Below are 18173 nucleotides of genomic sequence, written 5' to 3' on the forward strand. Positions count from 1 at the left end.
TATCAGCAGTGATCTGGCTACAACAATCCAATCTTTATTGTTTTCAAAAATTACTTGAATTCTTTCCACCTGGGATGCAGTAAGACATTCAAAAACTGCAGCTTAAAGCCTTAACACAGCGGTTAAAGTGAAGAAGCACATTCTAAAGCATTGGCCATGCAGTTTTTATGAGAGTAATTCACTTCTTTTAGTGGGACCATGTTGCTTTGCTGCTGAGAAGTCTGCAATTACATTGTACTTTGGAGCTGCACCAGCAATTCTGCACAGTTTGGATGTTCAAGAACGGTCACAGCAGACTTTAGGCAATGCCCAGCAAGAGCCAAGCTCCTATGCTTTTCTTGGTTTTGTAGAACTTATAAATTAATATGTGAGTTCTGCTCTTGCACCCAGCTCGGCTAAAATAACATAGGGAATTGTAAAAAGTAGTTTCAAGGAAACACATCGTGAACCTGTTGAATTCTGTCTGCCATGTTTTCTTTGTATTATGTCTATATATTTGAGCATCAGAAGCCCAGCAGGAGCTGTTTTCTCCATGAGCTTGTATTCCTCGGTCAGATGCTCTAAAGCAGAACTTCATTGTAACTGATGAAGATTTGCTGCAGTTTTCTGCTTTTACAGCTTCAGCTTTTGCCACAAACTCTTAATCTGGCAGATGAATGAAGAAAGGATTTCTCTCCCCATAGGCAGTTGCTGTTACGGGTTGGCTCTGTGGATGGAGCTGTCGCTGCCACTCTACGCGCTGTGCTTTTACTGGTAGAACATTTCCTGGGAAGTACCTGGCAGGCTTGGGATTTTATGTCCAAGGTCAGTTCCTGCAAAATTAAAATTCCTTTTTCTCTTCATTCTACAGTCAGCCTATTTTTGCTTACCTGGTGCTGAAACTAAATAAAGATGATAGTTATACCCACTGACCATCTGTGCATGGTTTGAGTACTGTTATGAATTTTAAGTTTAGTACATTTGCAAGTGTTTGTGGTCCCACACATCTAGGTGTCCCATCGAACGTAAATCCGCTTTAGACATTGTCACTTGATTTAGCTTTTCATACGTTCCTTTTAGATATTATGACTCTTCAAATAAAAGGTTGCAGAATAGATGAGCACCTGCTAATCCTTCCATGGGATGTTTAAGCTTTATTTCAGTGATTCTTGCAGCTGAAATTCTGTTTTGTCTTCTGCAGAGACTGTACAGTTTGTGCTGTTTTGCAGTGGAATGAAAATACTTTATGGGTGATAGGGTTTGCAATTTAAAATTAATACTTTTGAAATTGCATAGCAGCCAGCTGGAGGAGGGAAGGCAATGTGGAAAAGCAGTTGGTGAACACCCAAAAATCTATAGTCCGGAGAAGTATGTTGAGTATTACTTTTGAAATCATATGCTCCAGGGCAAAGATACTCCTGGACAGGATTAAAATCTCGAGATTTATTTCCATGCAAAATGATGCATTATGTCAGGATAGCTTTCTGTGCTTCAGAGGAATAATCTACTTGTAAACAACCTTGTCTGCCTTGGCACAATATACTGACACTGTTGTTTGGTTTTCTGTTTTGCCCTTTACCACTTTCAAAAAAAAATATTTGAATTCTGTGGGCTATTCACAGGCTTTTATTCGTGCTAGTAGCATTTTTTAATAACTGTACCAAAACCAGTGTAGTTACGTTTAAGTTAATATAGGACAGTTGAGTCTAATAAAAATGTTGGTTAGTGTGAAACAAAAGAAAGAGAATTTGGCCTGTACTTTACAGGTTGAGATAGGCAGCTTTTACTTCTTCTCTGACTTCCCTTAAATAGTTCAAAATAATCAAAACATGTCAAGAAGTAGTAAAATAATTTAAAATTCAGAAATAAAAACAGTGTAGTTGCGATTCATATGCAGTTTTCTAATGCACACAGAATAATTGAATCCACTGTCTTTTAATGTACTTTTTAGCAGGAGTTGTCCAATCTATGCTACATATTGGAGTTAGAAATGAGAAAACGGTGTGTGGAGTATCTATTTTAAATCACAGAAGCATTCATTGGAACAAATAGCATAATTTTACTTCAAAGGCCCTTTGAAACATTACAAGAACATTTGATACTTCTTATGTCAGCCCTTCTGAAAAATATTATGGCAATGGGCAGACAGTACTCTGTTGAGGTTAAATTTGAATTTTCATTATAAGCCTTTCCTGTTAGTATTAAATAACTTGTCCTTTTCAAATGGTGTCACACTGAAATTCAAGAAGGACTTACATTTTGTAGAATAAGGTATTTTTAAGCCTGCTGAATTGTTTTTGTAGCGGATTTCTAGAAAACTTCTTTTTGACCTGACTCCAGAATTGCATAGTTTTTTCCATTCAAAATATGCATTAAAAAAAAAGACAGAAGACTGTTAATAATGGTCACATGCTTCTGTATACAGCTATTATATCTGTTTATATTAATTTATAGAAATACACATAATTGTGTAATAATATGAATATATATGATTAATATATAATTCTGTATACTCTATTGAAGTCTACGTACTATATAATAGATATATGATGTAACTTTATTATAAGGATGATATATCTGTAAATTTCTTATAAGAATGCTTTATAGGAGAGAGTACTTAAGACTACTTAAAGTATAGAAGTTCAGTTAAATAAAACTTCATCCTGTTTCTATAGTGATGAACTGAAAAAAATTAAGGTTTAAAACTTAGAAATGGAGCTTCTGTTGTGGGCCACTGCAGTCCATTGCAATAAATCTGAAAAAGCCCCTCCTTCATGTGAATCCCTAGATCATTAGCGTCTGTCTTCTTACTTCCCTTGATACGTTGCTCTTCTCTTACTCACTTCATTGCAAGGACACCAGTGGCTTAAATTTCTGTTCTTCCCTTTGTTGTCTCTTATGAGACATTAAATACACATTCGTTTAGGAAACCACGCAAGTAGTATAGATCCCAGGGAAGATTTGCTCAAAACCCACACAACATTCCCAGCTACTGAGGATGTATAATAAACAACATTAGAACAAGACTGCAGATGTTTGTTTTAGAAGGGAAGCAGTGATTCTGTAAAGAAAGTTGGGTTTTGTTTTGTATTGTTTTTTCCAAAGGAATTTGCTGTAGGCTGTGTAAGCACTGTACTTCTTAGTGTTCCATATTATTTAAATTTTGGCAAGAGTTAGGTAGCTAATGAGCATGCATTGATTTTTATGTCATTTTTAGATCACTGCAAGGATAATTAAAAGTATAAATAACTTAGCCTCCCGGTATATTAAGTATATAGACACATCATCAACCATAATTTAGAAATGTTTTTAGATTAAATAATTTTTACAAATAGTTGTTTAATTTAGCAGGTTTGTCCTTTGGTTAAGTAAAGTCATCTGTCATTTATATCAGAGCTGTAGCTCGTGGAAAGGCAGCCTTAACAACATTCAGTGAACTCTGAGACTCAGGGCTGAGTTTCTGTCAGCTTTTATATTGGATTCTTCAGCACGGCCTTGATTCAGCGAAACACTGAAGCCATAGCTAATAACGTAGTAATCTCCTTCAAGGATTTCACAGCATTTGCAGCCCTAAATGCAGAGCGCATTTACGTAGATCATAACTAATCAAGTCAAGTTAATTCAGTGCCTTGGTAGGAACAGTCAGTAGTCCTCTGAGTAAGAGCTTTTTCATTTTACAGTTTTCAGCTGTGTAGACTACCCTAAGTTCATGTATTTATAGAAGTAGTCTGGTAAATCAGAGGTGGTGGTGGGGATGCTTTGGAAAGGAAAAAAGGGCTTACCTGTTCCGCTTGAAAAGCAGACTTATTTTGCCTGTTGCTGTGACAGTTGCATTTTGAAGTGAATCTCCTGTGTAATGGAGGGTGATTACTAGCCATAAATGGCACTGATGGAAGAGGCCTTCTTTTGAAAGAAATGCAGTCCAGTGAGAAGTCTGGTCCAGTTTTTGAAAATCTTGTGAGAATCCTTATCATTTTTTCCTGGTTTTGAAATACAAAGGTTTCTCTTGCTTCACTGACATGCTGTGAGTATTGTGTTTTTCATGAAGACTTAGGACATTATGGGTGGGTTCCATAACCTGATGGATGACTCTGTTTGCTAGTACTTATATCAAGGAATTAGGAAATAAATGTATTTCATGATTTTGGTGCCTTAAACCTTGTATTTTAAAGACACAGTTTTCAAATGTTACTCTGAACTATGTAGGCATTTAGCAATTCATTGGGATCAATTCCATAACGAGCAGTGGAGAAATACCGTTCTCTGATGCATGATGAATCAAATGTGCTTATCTGAAAACATCATGATCAATTACTTCTACTGGAGAAGTAATTGTTCTATCTTTAGTCTTACCTGAGTAGTTGTTTTCAAGTTTTGCTCATCTCTGCTTTCAGAATTAATTGGTTGAATTTCAGATAACAGCTGCTGATTTTTTTTTTTTTTTAAAGAAATCCAAATTTCCCTGGATTTCCCACTCTTATCGGCTAAACAGCTTTGAAAATACCACTTCAGTTTCTAAAACGTCTTTCACATATCACTGTACGAATTTTACTTTCCTAGCTGTATTTCTTTGACTGGTTATCGGAATGTGACAATCATACCATGCCCTAAATTTCTCCTTCAAATAACCCCTTCCTTAGAGAAAGCATTAAAAAATACAAGGGGGAAAATAGCTTCAGCCTTTCATCTTTGTTTCTTACTGGTTCTGAATGCTACATTCTGACAGTTCAGCACATAGCACATAGTTATTTCATATCAGCATCTAACACAGTAGCCAAGTGTCTTGTCCCTTGAGTAGAATTCTGTGTTCACTTTCTATCCTACTTCAGTTCTGAAATGTATGCCAGAAATATATTGAACAGTTTGATTAACATTCATCATATGCAGTTCTGTCTTTCTCAAAATGAAAGTTATGTCAAGGTTTTGATTATATCATTTAATTTCATGTCTGTTTGTTGTGTTTTCGTGGATGAAAGGAACTTGTAGATGGAGCAGAAGGGGCGAGTTTGAGGTGTTGCTTTGATCTGCAGAAGCTGCATCTCAAGTTTGGTAAACACTGGGAAGAGCTCTGACTCTTGGTATTACTGGGGATCCGTTCCATTATCACCAACCTTTGTTCCTGCCCCAAAACTTAAGAGGTTTTATTTTTCAGTTGTCCTGAACACACAAAATCGAGTGCACTTAAGTAAAAGCACTGAGTCTCAGTTTGGCTCACTCATTAGGGAGTATGGTAGGCTGTGAAGAACATGTTTACTTTGCTTATAGTAGTTGGCTTTGCTAGAAAGAAATGTCATATAGTTGAGCTTATGCTAATATTTTCCCAGGTAAGTATCACTTGATTAACCAGTATATATGTGGCTGAGCTCCATCAGCAGCTTTTCACTGTGGAGTAACTAATGTGGATTTCTCCTCACTGCTCAGACACTTGATTTTCAGGAAAACACGAAACTTCCCCAAACCTGATGTATTTGAGATCTTAAGAAAATTTGGTTGAAATAGGCTAAGAAGTTGAAGAGTTCTAGGGAAGGAGAGCATAACGAAAAGAGGAAAGGATGGAGTGACAGACAGGATGCTTAGAACTATTTGGGTTTTCCTGTTGGTGAGAACACTGGCAGGCAAAACTGGATGATAATGATTTACAGAGGTGGATTTAATGTCCTGTGAACAAATTCACTCTGACATGCCCTTTTCTTAACTTAGAGCATGCTCCTAGTTTGGACCATTTTACTGAGTATGTTTTACTACATCTCATTGTTTTAAACCCTGGTTTCTAAAGCTGAGTCATATCTCCCTCAAACACTGTCAAGGTCAATATGTAGTGGTGAGATTTTACCTGTCATAAAGCAGATGCAGTCTTGCGCCCTGTGATGACTTAGAGAATCTGTGTAGAATTTATGAATTTTATTGATACTGAGGGTCATAATTATTGGTTTTTTTGTCAAACTAGGAAGTCCAGAATCTCAAAACTTCTTTGCAATGTGGAAAAGTTGAATGTTTGCAGAAGGAGGAACTTGAAATAGCATTATTTCTCTTGTTAACCTCACCTTTCTTCAGCTAATCTGTTTTACCTCCCCCTTATTCCTTTCAGCCAGCATAGCAAGCTATGCTGTCTGGGAATTATGCTGGCTCTTGCCTTTACTCACAAAAGGGCCAGGCTTGGCCCAGCCTGCTTTCTCTCAAGGGAAGTTTAGAAGCAAGAATTCATTGCTGAGTAAAGGTATTGAAGAGCAGGGGAACAGAGCACATGCATGCTAAATTCTGTCTACATCTAAAGTTACCATGTACACATCTGAGTCCTACTGGTTTCCTTCCTGTCTTCTTCCTCAGCCCTCCCAAAAACTCCTTCTGACAATTTGCCCTATCTTAATGTCAAATTGAGTTGTTCTATTTTTTAAGATCAGCAGAGCAAACCACAGTTTTTGTTTGCCTGGCCACAGAAGTCTCAGCCAGCTCAGACTGTAGGCATTTGGGATTGGTCTGGGAGGAAGCACTGAGCTGATGGGCTGAGTTGTCCTCTGTGGGGGCTCAGTTTATGGGGAGCACTGGCAGCCAGTCTACCTCTTTCGATAGCAGCTGGAAGTGAGACAACTCTCCTTATACAGAAAGGTTCTGTGAAACTAAGGTGAAAAAACAGGGGTGGGTGGGTGGCTGTTTTGTTTTGGTTTGCTTTTCTTTTATGCATAGATGTTTTTCTCCTTCCTCCACAATGGAAAAATACTCCCAAGAGTAACAGGGGTAAAGAAGAACAAAAGAAATGATCCAATAAAGCAGTAACTTCCCACAACCACTTGTGTTAAATGCCATAAAGACTAATTCCTGACTTGAGTGTTCCTGGAGCAGTAAGTGCTAGGACACACATGGTTTGTTTGTAATAAGGGAATACACTGGGATTGTTTCAGGAAATACTAATAACTGAACCATTAATAAACAAGAAATGCAATATAATTAGTCTAGATGTCTTTATGCAGTCTTTTCCTCAAATAAACTGGCCACAAAATTATGAAATCATGAAGCTTTGGACATGGAAGTGTAGCAAGCATCGTCTTCTAAAGTGATGCTCTCAGATCAGCTGAGAATAATTGGTGTCTGTCTTGCTCTGGAGTATCTGATACTAGCTGCTCAGGTAAAATTATTAAACTAACTGGATCACTGATCAGTCTGACAGTATGTGCATTAAGAAAGAAACAAGCCTGAACAATAGAAAGTGGAACGTTCTTGTGTTTTGAGCTAATCTTGTTGAACTAATTGTGTTCTTCAGCATGTGGTAGCAGGAACAGTTTATCCAAGTGTGCTTTCAAAATGTTTTTTTTTATGACTAGCTCTAGAAATACTATTTATTTTAATACATCTAAAGAAGAAAGCTGTATAAAATGATCTGGGATTGCGTTTTCGCTTGGTATAAACTGTAATAAGGTTCCAGTGAGTGCATCATAAACATCAATTTTGAAAATCACGCCTGACCTCCTGTCTTTTCTGAAGTGAAAAGATATTTTTCTTTCTAGAAACAGCATTGAAACTGGAGACATTGTGTTCTATGTAGAATACTCTCTATATAGACCACTATATGATGGGAAATTGTCAGTGGCAGATGAAATTTGTTTCAGAAACAATTAAACTTTAAATTAGAAACATGAATGGATTGCTTTAATGTATGCTAGGTTTTCCTTTCACATTATGTATCCTTTTGTAAGGTTGGTGGTACGACTAAAGTACTGTAAACTCACTTTGTATTTCTGGTAAAACACTTAACAGACTTCTACAGGGAAAATCTTTTATCGCAATACTAGGAGATGTTCTTAATACTTATTTGGAACTTCAGTTTTCAATACATTTTTAGAAAATGAAATATTTTTTTCCCTTTATAGCCTTGCTGATGCATGGGAAGATGATATTGGAGTTCATCCTTTAAAGTTTCCATCAGAAACATGTTTGGAATTACTGTTGATACTGAGTTTGAGCACCAGCTCTCTGCCACCTTCGCTTCGATGCATGAACTCTTTTCAGGTGAGTAACGTCTGCTATTTCAATATAAAAGTATTACTTCTAGAAAAAAAAGAGAGATCCCTGGGGCCCATAAACCCTTTCAGAGTAAAGGTTTGTCTTCTATAGTCGTATGACTCTCCATTATATTAAATATAGCAATGGGGAACTTCTGGTAGTGCTGTTTCTTTCATTTGTATTAAATGAAGACCAAGGCAGGAAATGTTACTGGATTTTTAAACAGTGAATCACCGTTCAAATTAAGTTAGATGGTTAAAGAAATTTCATCAAATTTAGGCTGGAGTAGCTAGGATCATTATATAGAATCTTGCTGACTTTAAAAAAAAAATATCTCAGAAATTGAGTGAAGCATTCACAGTTTTGTCCAGTGTTCTCTGTATGTTACTTTTGAAGTTCTTCACAGCCATAGAAATTTTCGTAAGAAAATGTTGTTGCAGGCATGTTAAATTGTGTTTTGTATTTATCATGTGTCTGAAAACATACGATTTTAGCAAATGAAACACACAGACATCTCAATCCATGATGATACGGCATATCAATTCAACCTTTTTATGATGCTTTTGTCTTCTCTTGTAGTTACATAGTCCATCAGTTATGTATTGATGCAAAACTAAAGTAACCAGCTGTTGAGCAGTAAACATCCCTGAATTTGTGTTTGTCTTGGCAGCTATAGAAGAATCATCATCTTAGTGGGAGTGAGTGTCCTAAACAGTTTATAGCATGAAATCTGGTAGCTTCTATTTGTCCATACTCCCAGTTTGTAGTTAAGGCACATTTAGTTAGTATTCCAGAGTTATGTTTACTGAAAAATAATCTTATTGTAGAATTGTGGAGCCAGAAAGAACATGGTCATGAACCAAATCAATTAATCGATTTTAATAGAGTTACACTGATGTACAGCTAAAACTTGTCTAGATGTTAGGAAATAAGTATGTACCGGCATTGTCTGCTCACTTTGCGTCTTGTGAGCTTGGTGACAGGCGATCTGTGTATGGTGAACTAGGGGATCTGTGTACAGCGAAATACTGGCTGTGTCAGCAGCCATTAGTCATTTCAACATTGTATTTAGTATCCAAGGTCAGAATTGTTATTGGCTTGTACATTCACAGGCCATAAAATTGAAGAATCTCCTGGATGCCAGCAGAGTGAGATTGAGAAAATTGCACATTTCAAAGATTGGCCAGTACTAGTTATCCATGCAGTTGAATATTCCACATTTCCTGTTAAGAAGTGAACATTTTGGTTGTGTAATCCAGGGGGATATATTATTTGTCTGTTACATTGCCGGTAATCTGTGGTAAAGTCTTCTCTGCTTTACCCACGATAGATTAAACAGGGAGTCCCTTCTTGTATGCTGAGGCTGTGTCCCGTCTTGTTTCTGTGCGTAGTCGGTCCCAGGTTGTGCCTTTAGGATTTCCTTTGATTTGTGTAGCTGGGTAGAGATAGGAAGTGATAAGTGACTGTCCAGTGGTGCAGATATGAATCAGTAAATTCAGGAAGGGTTTTTACCTCAGAGTACACAAAACACCAGACTTTTCTTTTTTGCTTGCCAGACTCCATGATTGTGCTTGATTGCTCCTGGGTCATTTTAGCTTCGTGAGGCTGTCTGGAGTTGAACTGATGCCCTAGAGGCCCACCATGGAAGCAAGTCAGGGTAGGGTTATGTCACTGTGGGGTTGGAGGGCCCCATGCATCCCCTGGAGACCTTCTGACCATGGCTTTTCGAACTCAAATTTCAGTGGAACAGCTGAAAGCAAATTCACAGTGCTTTGCTGAAGTACTGTAGGGGACAGCGTCTTCCAGCACTGGCCTGCTCAGATCTTAGTTTGCCCACCTGTGTGCCAAAGTAGGTGATGGGACGATGTCCAGTCTTGGTTGCAAATATGAATTCAGGCTGAAGGTGCTGTGTTTTAAGCTGATGGCCAGTGTCTGTGCTTTCACAGCAGCACAAAAGGCAAAAATTATTTTGAAAAGCCGAAGTTCTGAAACCCACTCTGCTAAGATAATGTTCTATTTTGCCAAATGGGAGGAGAGGAAAATGGCTGTTTTGATAAGCTTTGTCTCCAGCTTTCACTCTTTTTGACAGACAGTCAGCATCACCAAGTGTTTGTCCTGGAGGGCAAACACTGTCCAGGAAAATACTGTTTTACTTCTTTTTATCCTTGTGAATCTTGTTTGGATTTCAGTTTGTGAATCCATGAAGCAGAAATGAAGTTTGCCCAAGCTTTTCACTGAGGCATTACAATGGGCTGTCAGCCTTATCAGGTTTTTTTTCTGGCTTGCTTCTTTGTACTCATGTTCACTTTCTGTACAGTAAATACTAGAGTTACATGTCCTAGGTTTTCTATATTTTTCTTGGAAAAAGTCAAGATCTGTGAAGAGTTTGAATAATGATATTAAATTGTGCTGTTCACTGGGCATAAAGATCCCTCTGCATCCAAAATGGTGAAAGTTGTGAATCAAACAGGGAATAATAAAAGGGCACTAACTGAAAACTGATATTTCATGTGTCTTAAAGGACTAATGGCAAAATGAAAAAAACCTAGTTTTGTTTTACTTTGCAGTAGTCCTAGACCTGGCAGTAGTCTAGAAAAAACCCCAACATTTTAATTCTATATTACAATAATCCTTGTATTTGAACTAAAAATAGTCACAGTTTCCTGTTGTCCACGTGTGGCAGTCTGGTTCAACAAGAGGCCAGGCTCTCACAGGCATCTGGATGCTGGGGGAGTTAGAAGGAAACAACCCCAGAAAGTGGCAGAGTTTTCAACTTTTGTAGGTGTTCCCACTGTAGGACACGTGGTGTAGAGAGAAATGGACCCATAGTTTCCACTGGTGCTTTTCTTTATGTTTTGATACAGTATTTGAAAATGCTTTTAACGGGCATCTGTATATGTAGTGATCTAGAAGTTACAGTTTAACTCCCGATACTATGTCAGTATAGCTTTAAAAAATCCAATTGTTTGTAATTAGACAACCAAAAATTCTCTCACCCACACCCCTGTGCTGAGGCTGTATTTACCCTCTTTCCCTATTATATTACACTATGGCGGTGTTGACAAGCCAGATTTTTAGTTGGTATACCTATGTATTGGATGATGTTTAGGTTGTAAAAAGCACACGAAGGAAATGTGCTTAGTTGCTAATCACCTCTGTAATAAGCTCTGTTCTGCTTTGTGCTCTAGAAGTGCTGTCTGGGACTAGCTTAGCAGACTCCATATCTGTGCTGAGACATAAATTACATTTCATTTTCCAATGGTGTGCTACTGCTTAGTAACACAATATTTGAAATCACTTCTCAGTTCCATTTTGACCCTGTGAAGATCTTTCAATGTGATTTATGTCACTGGAGGAGCCTGGTAGAGAGGAGCAGCAGCAGACTATGTTACATAGCTCTCTGCTGAGTTTAAGGTGCTCACTGCAGCCAGCTTTTGAGCTCCTCAGGCTGTTGATCCTAGGTACTAGATTGGCTTTGGCTCATCTCTCATTTTACCTGTGCAGTTACATTGGCATTGTTCTGGTGGGCTGTAGAGAGTTAAATCTTGGGAAGCTTGAGCCTGGAAACTGAGGGACCAAAGTGAATAAACTAACTATTGCTGGTTGATGGCTGTTCCTGGGTTTACTGGAGAACATGGGTTTGCAGCCCTGACTTGCACCTTCCCAGGCTTGTAATCCCTCACCAATACTAAGGATGTCTCAGAGCAAGGGAATAGGCACTTGATATTTATCCTGGAGCAGCGCAGAAAGCAGTAAGAAGGGAGAAGGGAGTTCACTACTGGAAAAGATTAAAATACTTTTTAGCTTGCTTGTGCTCTGAGCTCTGTCCTGCTCTCTCTCCAGGTCCCTTACACTTCACAGAAAGCTGTGTTATCTTACTACACTCTTGATTTTTCTGGCTCCACCCACCTGAGCTGTCAGCCCTTTGCTTTAGGAACAGTTGGGCTTGACTTTGTGTATTATTCTTAATACTTGCAAGCACTTGGAGCTAGCACCCACTTTAGTTATCATGTACTTTATCACTGAACTATTCAGCTACTACTCCTCGTCACAGTCTGGGAAGATGTGTTGGTATTTTAGAGCCTACAACACAAAACAGTTAACAACAGGGAGATGCTTTAAAGTGACAAGTAATCTCTGCTGTGTTTTGCTAACCTTATCTCATCTTTCTCTGAATTCAAGCACAGTGAACGGAAAATATCCTGGATATTGAGTTCTTATGATGATATATGGGGCTGTTCAGCACACCCTCTCTCACCGCTGTTATTGTGAGAAACCAGGCATTTTACTTGCCATTTGAAGGCACTACTCATAATGCCACAGACTGTAACAAGAGTTCTCAGGGTGAAATAGATCATGATTTTATTCGTACTTTAGAGTTGCATGAAATTGAAAGAAGATTGTGATTAAGAACTGCTGAACAGTTTCAAAATTTTGTTTGAAATAGCCCTTGATATTCTTCGGTGCTGCACCCAATGCCACTGGTATATAACTTATAATCACACTGTCTGCTTTTGTTAAGAAAAAACAGGAAGTGTTCATTCTGTTGTTGCAGTAAGCATTCCTAGAGATGTCTCTAAAGGAAAAACTCATTTCCAGTTACTTTGCTTCCAGAAAAAGGAGGGGAAAAAAATTTTCTCATAGAACAGCCTGACGAGTTCTGTTTTAGTAGAGTGCAGAAAACTTCCTAAAAGCAACAGGTTTAGAGATATAAAGTGGCAAGATGCTCAGAAAACGTAAGAATGAATAACTATAGTATTAATTTTAGTTTAATGACTCTAGTATATGACTAGCAGAAGTACTCAAAGGACTCATGGAAGGCAAAACACAAAATTACTGTTATCTCAGGTCTACACATGGTCTGAACTAAAGTGTGCTTTGATATTCATGGGTTTTAGTATTGATACTTCTATTTTTTATGGGTGTGTATATACATGTAAAGCACTTCCAAACTTGCTTATTGCACAAAGAGGTTAGCTGAAGATATAGGACGCTTGCAGATGCATCTGTGTTTTCTGACAGTCCTTTTTGAAGCAAACAGCTGAGTAAAATTTAGAAAAATCTGCTCAGCTCCTTCTTTTGTTCCATTCTGGGCATTTGGAGCTGGAGAAGTTGCACAGATTCTTTTAAATTGGACTGCACTCCTTTGGAGCACTGTTAAACAGCAGCAAAGACAAGACAAGGAGCTACTCTGGTTCAAAAATATTTTGGAAATAGTGATTTAAGAAATGAAAATATTAAAAGGGAAGGAATGGCTTTAAAAACTACTGTGTCTTTTGTTAAACTGTCCCAGAAAGGAAAAATAAATAAGTCCATTTATGCAGTAAAATAGCTTACTATATTTTAAAACATTTTTTTTTTAAATTACAATTTTACTACTTGCTTACTGAGGATCTCCCACAAAATGAATTATAGATTTGAATATGTATATTCTGTAACATTTTGCAGACAGTGGATGAGTACCTAAATACCGTAGGCTTATTTTTGACAGTCAGGGTGTTTTTTAATATTTCTCTGAAGCTTGCTGACTGCTTATATCTCTGAAACCTCTGAATGAACATCGACAGTAATATGGAGAAACCACTGCAACTCCATTGCAGTCTCTTGTTGAAGTACAATTTTTGCTTCCCTTAACTAACCGGTTTTACAAAACGTAAACTACAGTGAACTACAGTGAGGAGAAACTAAGTGTAGTTAGTGTCAGCCTCTTTTGGCTGCTCCTATTTCCCCCAAACTAAAGGTGTTTTGAGTTTTGCAGATTAGTATAAAAGTGCTTCTGTATGCTTTTTCTAGTTTTGACTAACTTGGATAGGTTTCCAGGATGACATAGGATAGCTTAATTTTCTGGTTTATTGTGATGATTACGTGGAAGCTTTTAAGTTTGATTTCAAACTACTTTATATAGGAAATAAGTACTTAAACCCTATATAGGAAAGCAGGTGAAGTTTTGTAAAATATGGATACAAATATTTCATTGAGTTTAAAATAAAAGAAGTTATAATGCATGTATATTTTGGGATTTTTGTTGTGTTTGTCTGCATTTTACTAAAAGCCATAATAATTCTGTTGAAACACTGCAAAATAATTGGGGGTGGGGTGAAATTGAACAAATGCTGACAAGAGCAAGTGATATTAAGGGAGTGTTTCAAAGACAAATCTAAATACTTCTTTGCAGGATGATAAGAGTTTTCTAAGTTCAATTAAGAGATAATGGGTTTATTTTTCTTGTTTGCTACTTAATTGTCCTATATTAAGTTGTTCTTTATTATGCCACTCAGGCTATCTGACTTGGTGTTCACTACAAGCTGTCTTTTAAAAGTATCTCTAGAGTGTTCAGTTGTATTTCTTAAACACTGAGCCTATCCACTTACAGAATCATAGAATCATAGAATTTATTAGGTTGGAAAAGACCTTTAAGATCATTGAGCCCTCTTGGAGCCTCAAGCTGTAACGGAACATTTTTTTTAATTGAACTGTGATTAGTATTGTTAAGTCTTTGTTGAACCATACCAAAAATATTTCATACTACTGATCCTGCGTAAACTCTATTAAAATATAATGTTTCCTAGCTGAGAACTGTTTGGCTCTGCAAATGCAGGAGTATATTGAGCAGTGTCCTGTACCTCCTTATGTGAACCATATAGGACTCATCCATATCTGCAACACAGGCTCTCATTTGTAGTCGATGGTTTTGCAATATCAGGTGCTGTTTTGGAGATGCTGATGGGAAGGTGGTACCTCACTTATCTGATATGTGGCATGGCAACACTTCCTCTAACAGAAAGGAGCTGCCTACTTATATTGGCCTGAAACAGAACAAGGTCAATCACATGTAAACCTAAAATGAAGCTATGAATGGAAAAATGCAGGCTGAGCTTACTTGTAAAAGCACAAAATTCTGTGATCACTTCAGTGCTCAGTGATGGCCAGTCAGGACATTGACAGCAGTGGCTCTAAACTGAGATTCACAATTTGTCTTCAGTTTCTCAGAAGAGCTAAATGCTTCTTTTCTTCCAAGACAGTTCTCCAATAGAGAAGAAATCAGAGAGAATGAATGTTTAGGGTGGGCATACCCTAAACAGAAGTAGATATAATTACAAAAAAAACCCCCATGAGCTTCCCGTGAGAAGCAGCATACATGTAGCACACAGGCAAATGCCACCCCTGGAAAAACAGTCCCCTCCTGCTTGAGAGGGAAGATCTGCCAGAGGAACCATGTCATTTACATGCAATTTCCTCTGCCTGGAATCTGGCAACAGCCACCTATAACATCAGCATCTGGTAATAGATTTCAAAGCAGTTTTCTTCGAAAATGTACTCAAACATGTCATTGTGGTGGGCTGACACTGACAGGATGCCAGGTGCACACCAAAGCCACTTTATCACTCCCCTCCTCAGCTGGACAGGGGAGTGGAAATATAATGAAAACTTTGTGGATCAAGATAAGGACAGGGAGATCCCTCAGCGATTACTGTCATGGGCAAAACAGACTCGACTTGGAGAAATGAGTTTAATTAATAACCAATTAAATCAGAGCAGGGTAATGAGCAACAAAACCACCTTCCTCCAACCCCTCCCTTCTTCCCAGACTTAACTTCACTCCAGATTTTTCTACCTCCTTTCCCTCCAACAGTGCAGGGGGACAGGGAACGGGCAACGGGGGCTGGGGTCAGTCCATCACACATTGTCTCTGCTGCTCCTTCCCCCTCAGGGGCAGGGTCCTCACACTCTGCCCTGCTCCAGCCTGGGGTCCCTCCCATGGGGACAGTCCCCCATGAACCTCTCCATGGGAGTCCTTCCCACGGGCTGCAGCTCTTCAGGAACTGCTCCAGCGTGGGTCCCTCCCAGGGGGTGCCGTCCTTGATCACACTGCTCCAGCGAGGGTCCTTTCCACGGGCCCACAGGTCCTGCCAGCAAACCTGCTCCAGCAAACCTGCTCCTCTCTCTCCAGGGGCCACAGGTCCCGCAGGACCCTGCCCCGGTGTGGGCTTCCCACGGGGTCACAGCCTCGCTGGGGCATGCCCCTGCTCTGGCGTGGGGTCCTGCACGGGCTGCAGGTGGAAATCTGCTCCACCATGGATCTCCACGGGCTGCAGGTGGAAATCTGCTCCACCATGGATCTCCACGGGCTGCAGGTGGAAATCTGCTCCACCATGGATCTCCACGGGCTGCAGGGCACAGCCTGCCTCACCGTGGGCTGCACCACGGGCTGCAGGGGAATCTCTGCTCTGGTGCCTGGAGCAGCTGCTCCCCCTCCTTCTGCACTGGCCTGGGGGTCTGCAGAGCTGCTGCTCTCACATAGTCTCACTGCTCTCCCACGGCTGCTGTTGTGCAGCAGGTTTTTCCCCTTTGTAAATACGTTATCCCAGAGGCGCTACCACCATCACTGATGGGCTTGGCCTTGGTCAGTGGTGAGTCTGTCTTGGAGCCAGCTGGCATTGGCTTCATCGGACATGGGGGAAGCTTCTAGCAGCTTCTCACAGAAGCCACCCCTGTAGCTCCCCTTGCTACCAAGAGCTTGCCATGCAAACTAATAAAGTAATTTTCTGTTTAGGTGTGAATATACTTTTGATTGCAGAAATCCATTTTAGATAGTGTGATATACCTCATGTTACCAGCTGCTTGAAAGGGGTGAAGACAGAGCTAATTAGCAGTGAAAATGCCTGATTGATATCACTCATTTTAATTTCTGTTTGCTTCGATTGTGAACATTCTTCTTTTCCCAAATAGTTCCAGAATCTAAAAGTGTATCTGTTACATTTTGATTATCCGCTGCTTGTGTCCATAATGCACTGTTAAAGAGAAACTGAGAGTTTGAGTCCTTTATCAACAGGCACCATACTGTGAGTGTGTTATGGAAGGAGACCAGGCAAATACCCATACTTTATGTACTCAAATATATACATAAAGAAGAGTCTTACGGGAGGCCTAATACACTTGTAGAACATCCATTTCTGTTTATTAACTGAGGCTGCTGCCTTTGTGACTGAGAAACAGACTTTGCTCAAAAGAAATACTTAGCCCTGTGCACAACCAAATAATGCTATACATGTTCAACATGGTTTATAGGTAATATATCTCTTTAGGGCTGCTTCCCTCCTAAACTTTGGTTTCTGTAATTTAGTCTAAACTCTGTCCAGGTTATAATTAATGGATTGATTTATGTGAGGAGCAAGTTTCATGTTCCTAGCCAACAAGGTACAGAAACCTGGTTATCAGCTGCATAGAGCTAGATAGACAACTGTTGCTTTGAAAATAACAGAGTCATTAGATAGCGAGATTCTATAATGGAAATTTTTCCTTAAAGTTTCATGTTTTTATGCTGCGTGCTTTGTGAATGGGTGTTGTTATGGAAAGCTATGGTGCTATTCATTTGCATTAAGAGTCTGGGTGGAAGCTCTGAAGCTACTGAGGAAGTCCAGAAAGCTCTGCAGAAAAAAAGATGTATTTATAAGGGTCCTTCTTAGCAGGTCTACAGGTGTTTTAAAAATACATGGGTTCAACCCTGTTGGATTTCCGCTGTAGCCTGGATTAGGTATGTTCTTATCACAGATAACAAAATTTTGAGGGATCCTGAATGAGTATGTCACTGAATTCTAGCATTGTATTAGCAGACAGGCAGCTTGCCAAGATGCTCAGAGCAGCTCAATAGTGTTGTGTGTTAGGGTTGGAAACGGTAATGATGTCTTCAAGGAGACAGATGGTCAAATGTACAGAAGTCTGCAAAGCTGGAGCTTAATAATTGAATCGATGACTTGACTATGATAAAGTACATGGTGGAAGAAAAGAAAGAGGGTTGTTAAGTTCTCCTTTTATTGTCAGTTGAAAATTAGTCTGGAATGAATCTTTTGGTGAAGAAGTCTGTAGTGCCTGTATGAGAAACATACAGTTTGCCTTGCCTCGGAAGCAGAAGTCCATCATTCAGTTGTGATGTCAGTAAAGAGAGCAGTGTGCTCTAAATCTCTGTGCTTCAATCATAGGTCTTTGATCTGGGGGTGGTAGCTGATGACAAATTGTAGTGCTTGAAAGGTCTTGCTTGTTAAGTAAGAGAACTTTAGGTTTGGATTTTAGGAAAGCTAGAATGGGCAGAAACATCACGTGGGGAAACAGGTCAGATCACTGTCTGTCCAGGGGCAGGGAAGGACCTGAAGGGAAGTATAAGAAAGAAGATGGACCAGCTGCTCTTCCAGTAGGCT

The 18173-nt window shown here is 39.2% G+C and overlaps 1 protein-coding gene across 3 annotated transcripts in view; it reads left to right on the forward strand.

Moving 5' to 3' along the window:
- The window catches only part of UBE3D (ubiquitin protein ligase E3D), an 84526-nt gene that overhangs the window by 41681 nt on the left and 24672 nt on the right, over positions 1–18173 (forward strand). For 2 of the 3 annotated variants that reach the window (XM_055714051.1, XM_055714052.1), the window contains exon 9: positions 7845–7983. In XM_055714051.1, coding sequence (XP_055570026.1) covers positions 7845–7983 — 139 coding nt within the window. Of the gene's footprint in view, positions 1–7844; positions 7984–12159; positions 13984–18173 lie in introns of those variants that run through there. The other variant, XM_055714049.1, reaches the window with a different exon arrangement.

This window comes from Falco cherrug, chromosome 6 (assembly GCF_023634085.1).
Source record: "Falco cherrug isolate bFalChe1 chromosome 6, bFalChe1.pri, whole genome shotgun sequence".
In the NCBI taxonomy this organism is placed as follows: domain Eukaryota; kingdom Metazoa; phylum Chordata; class Aves; order Falconiformes; family Falconidae; genus Falco; species Falco cherrug.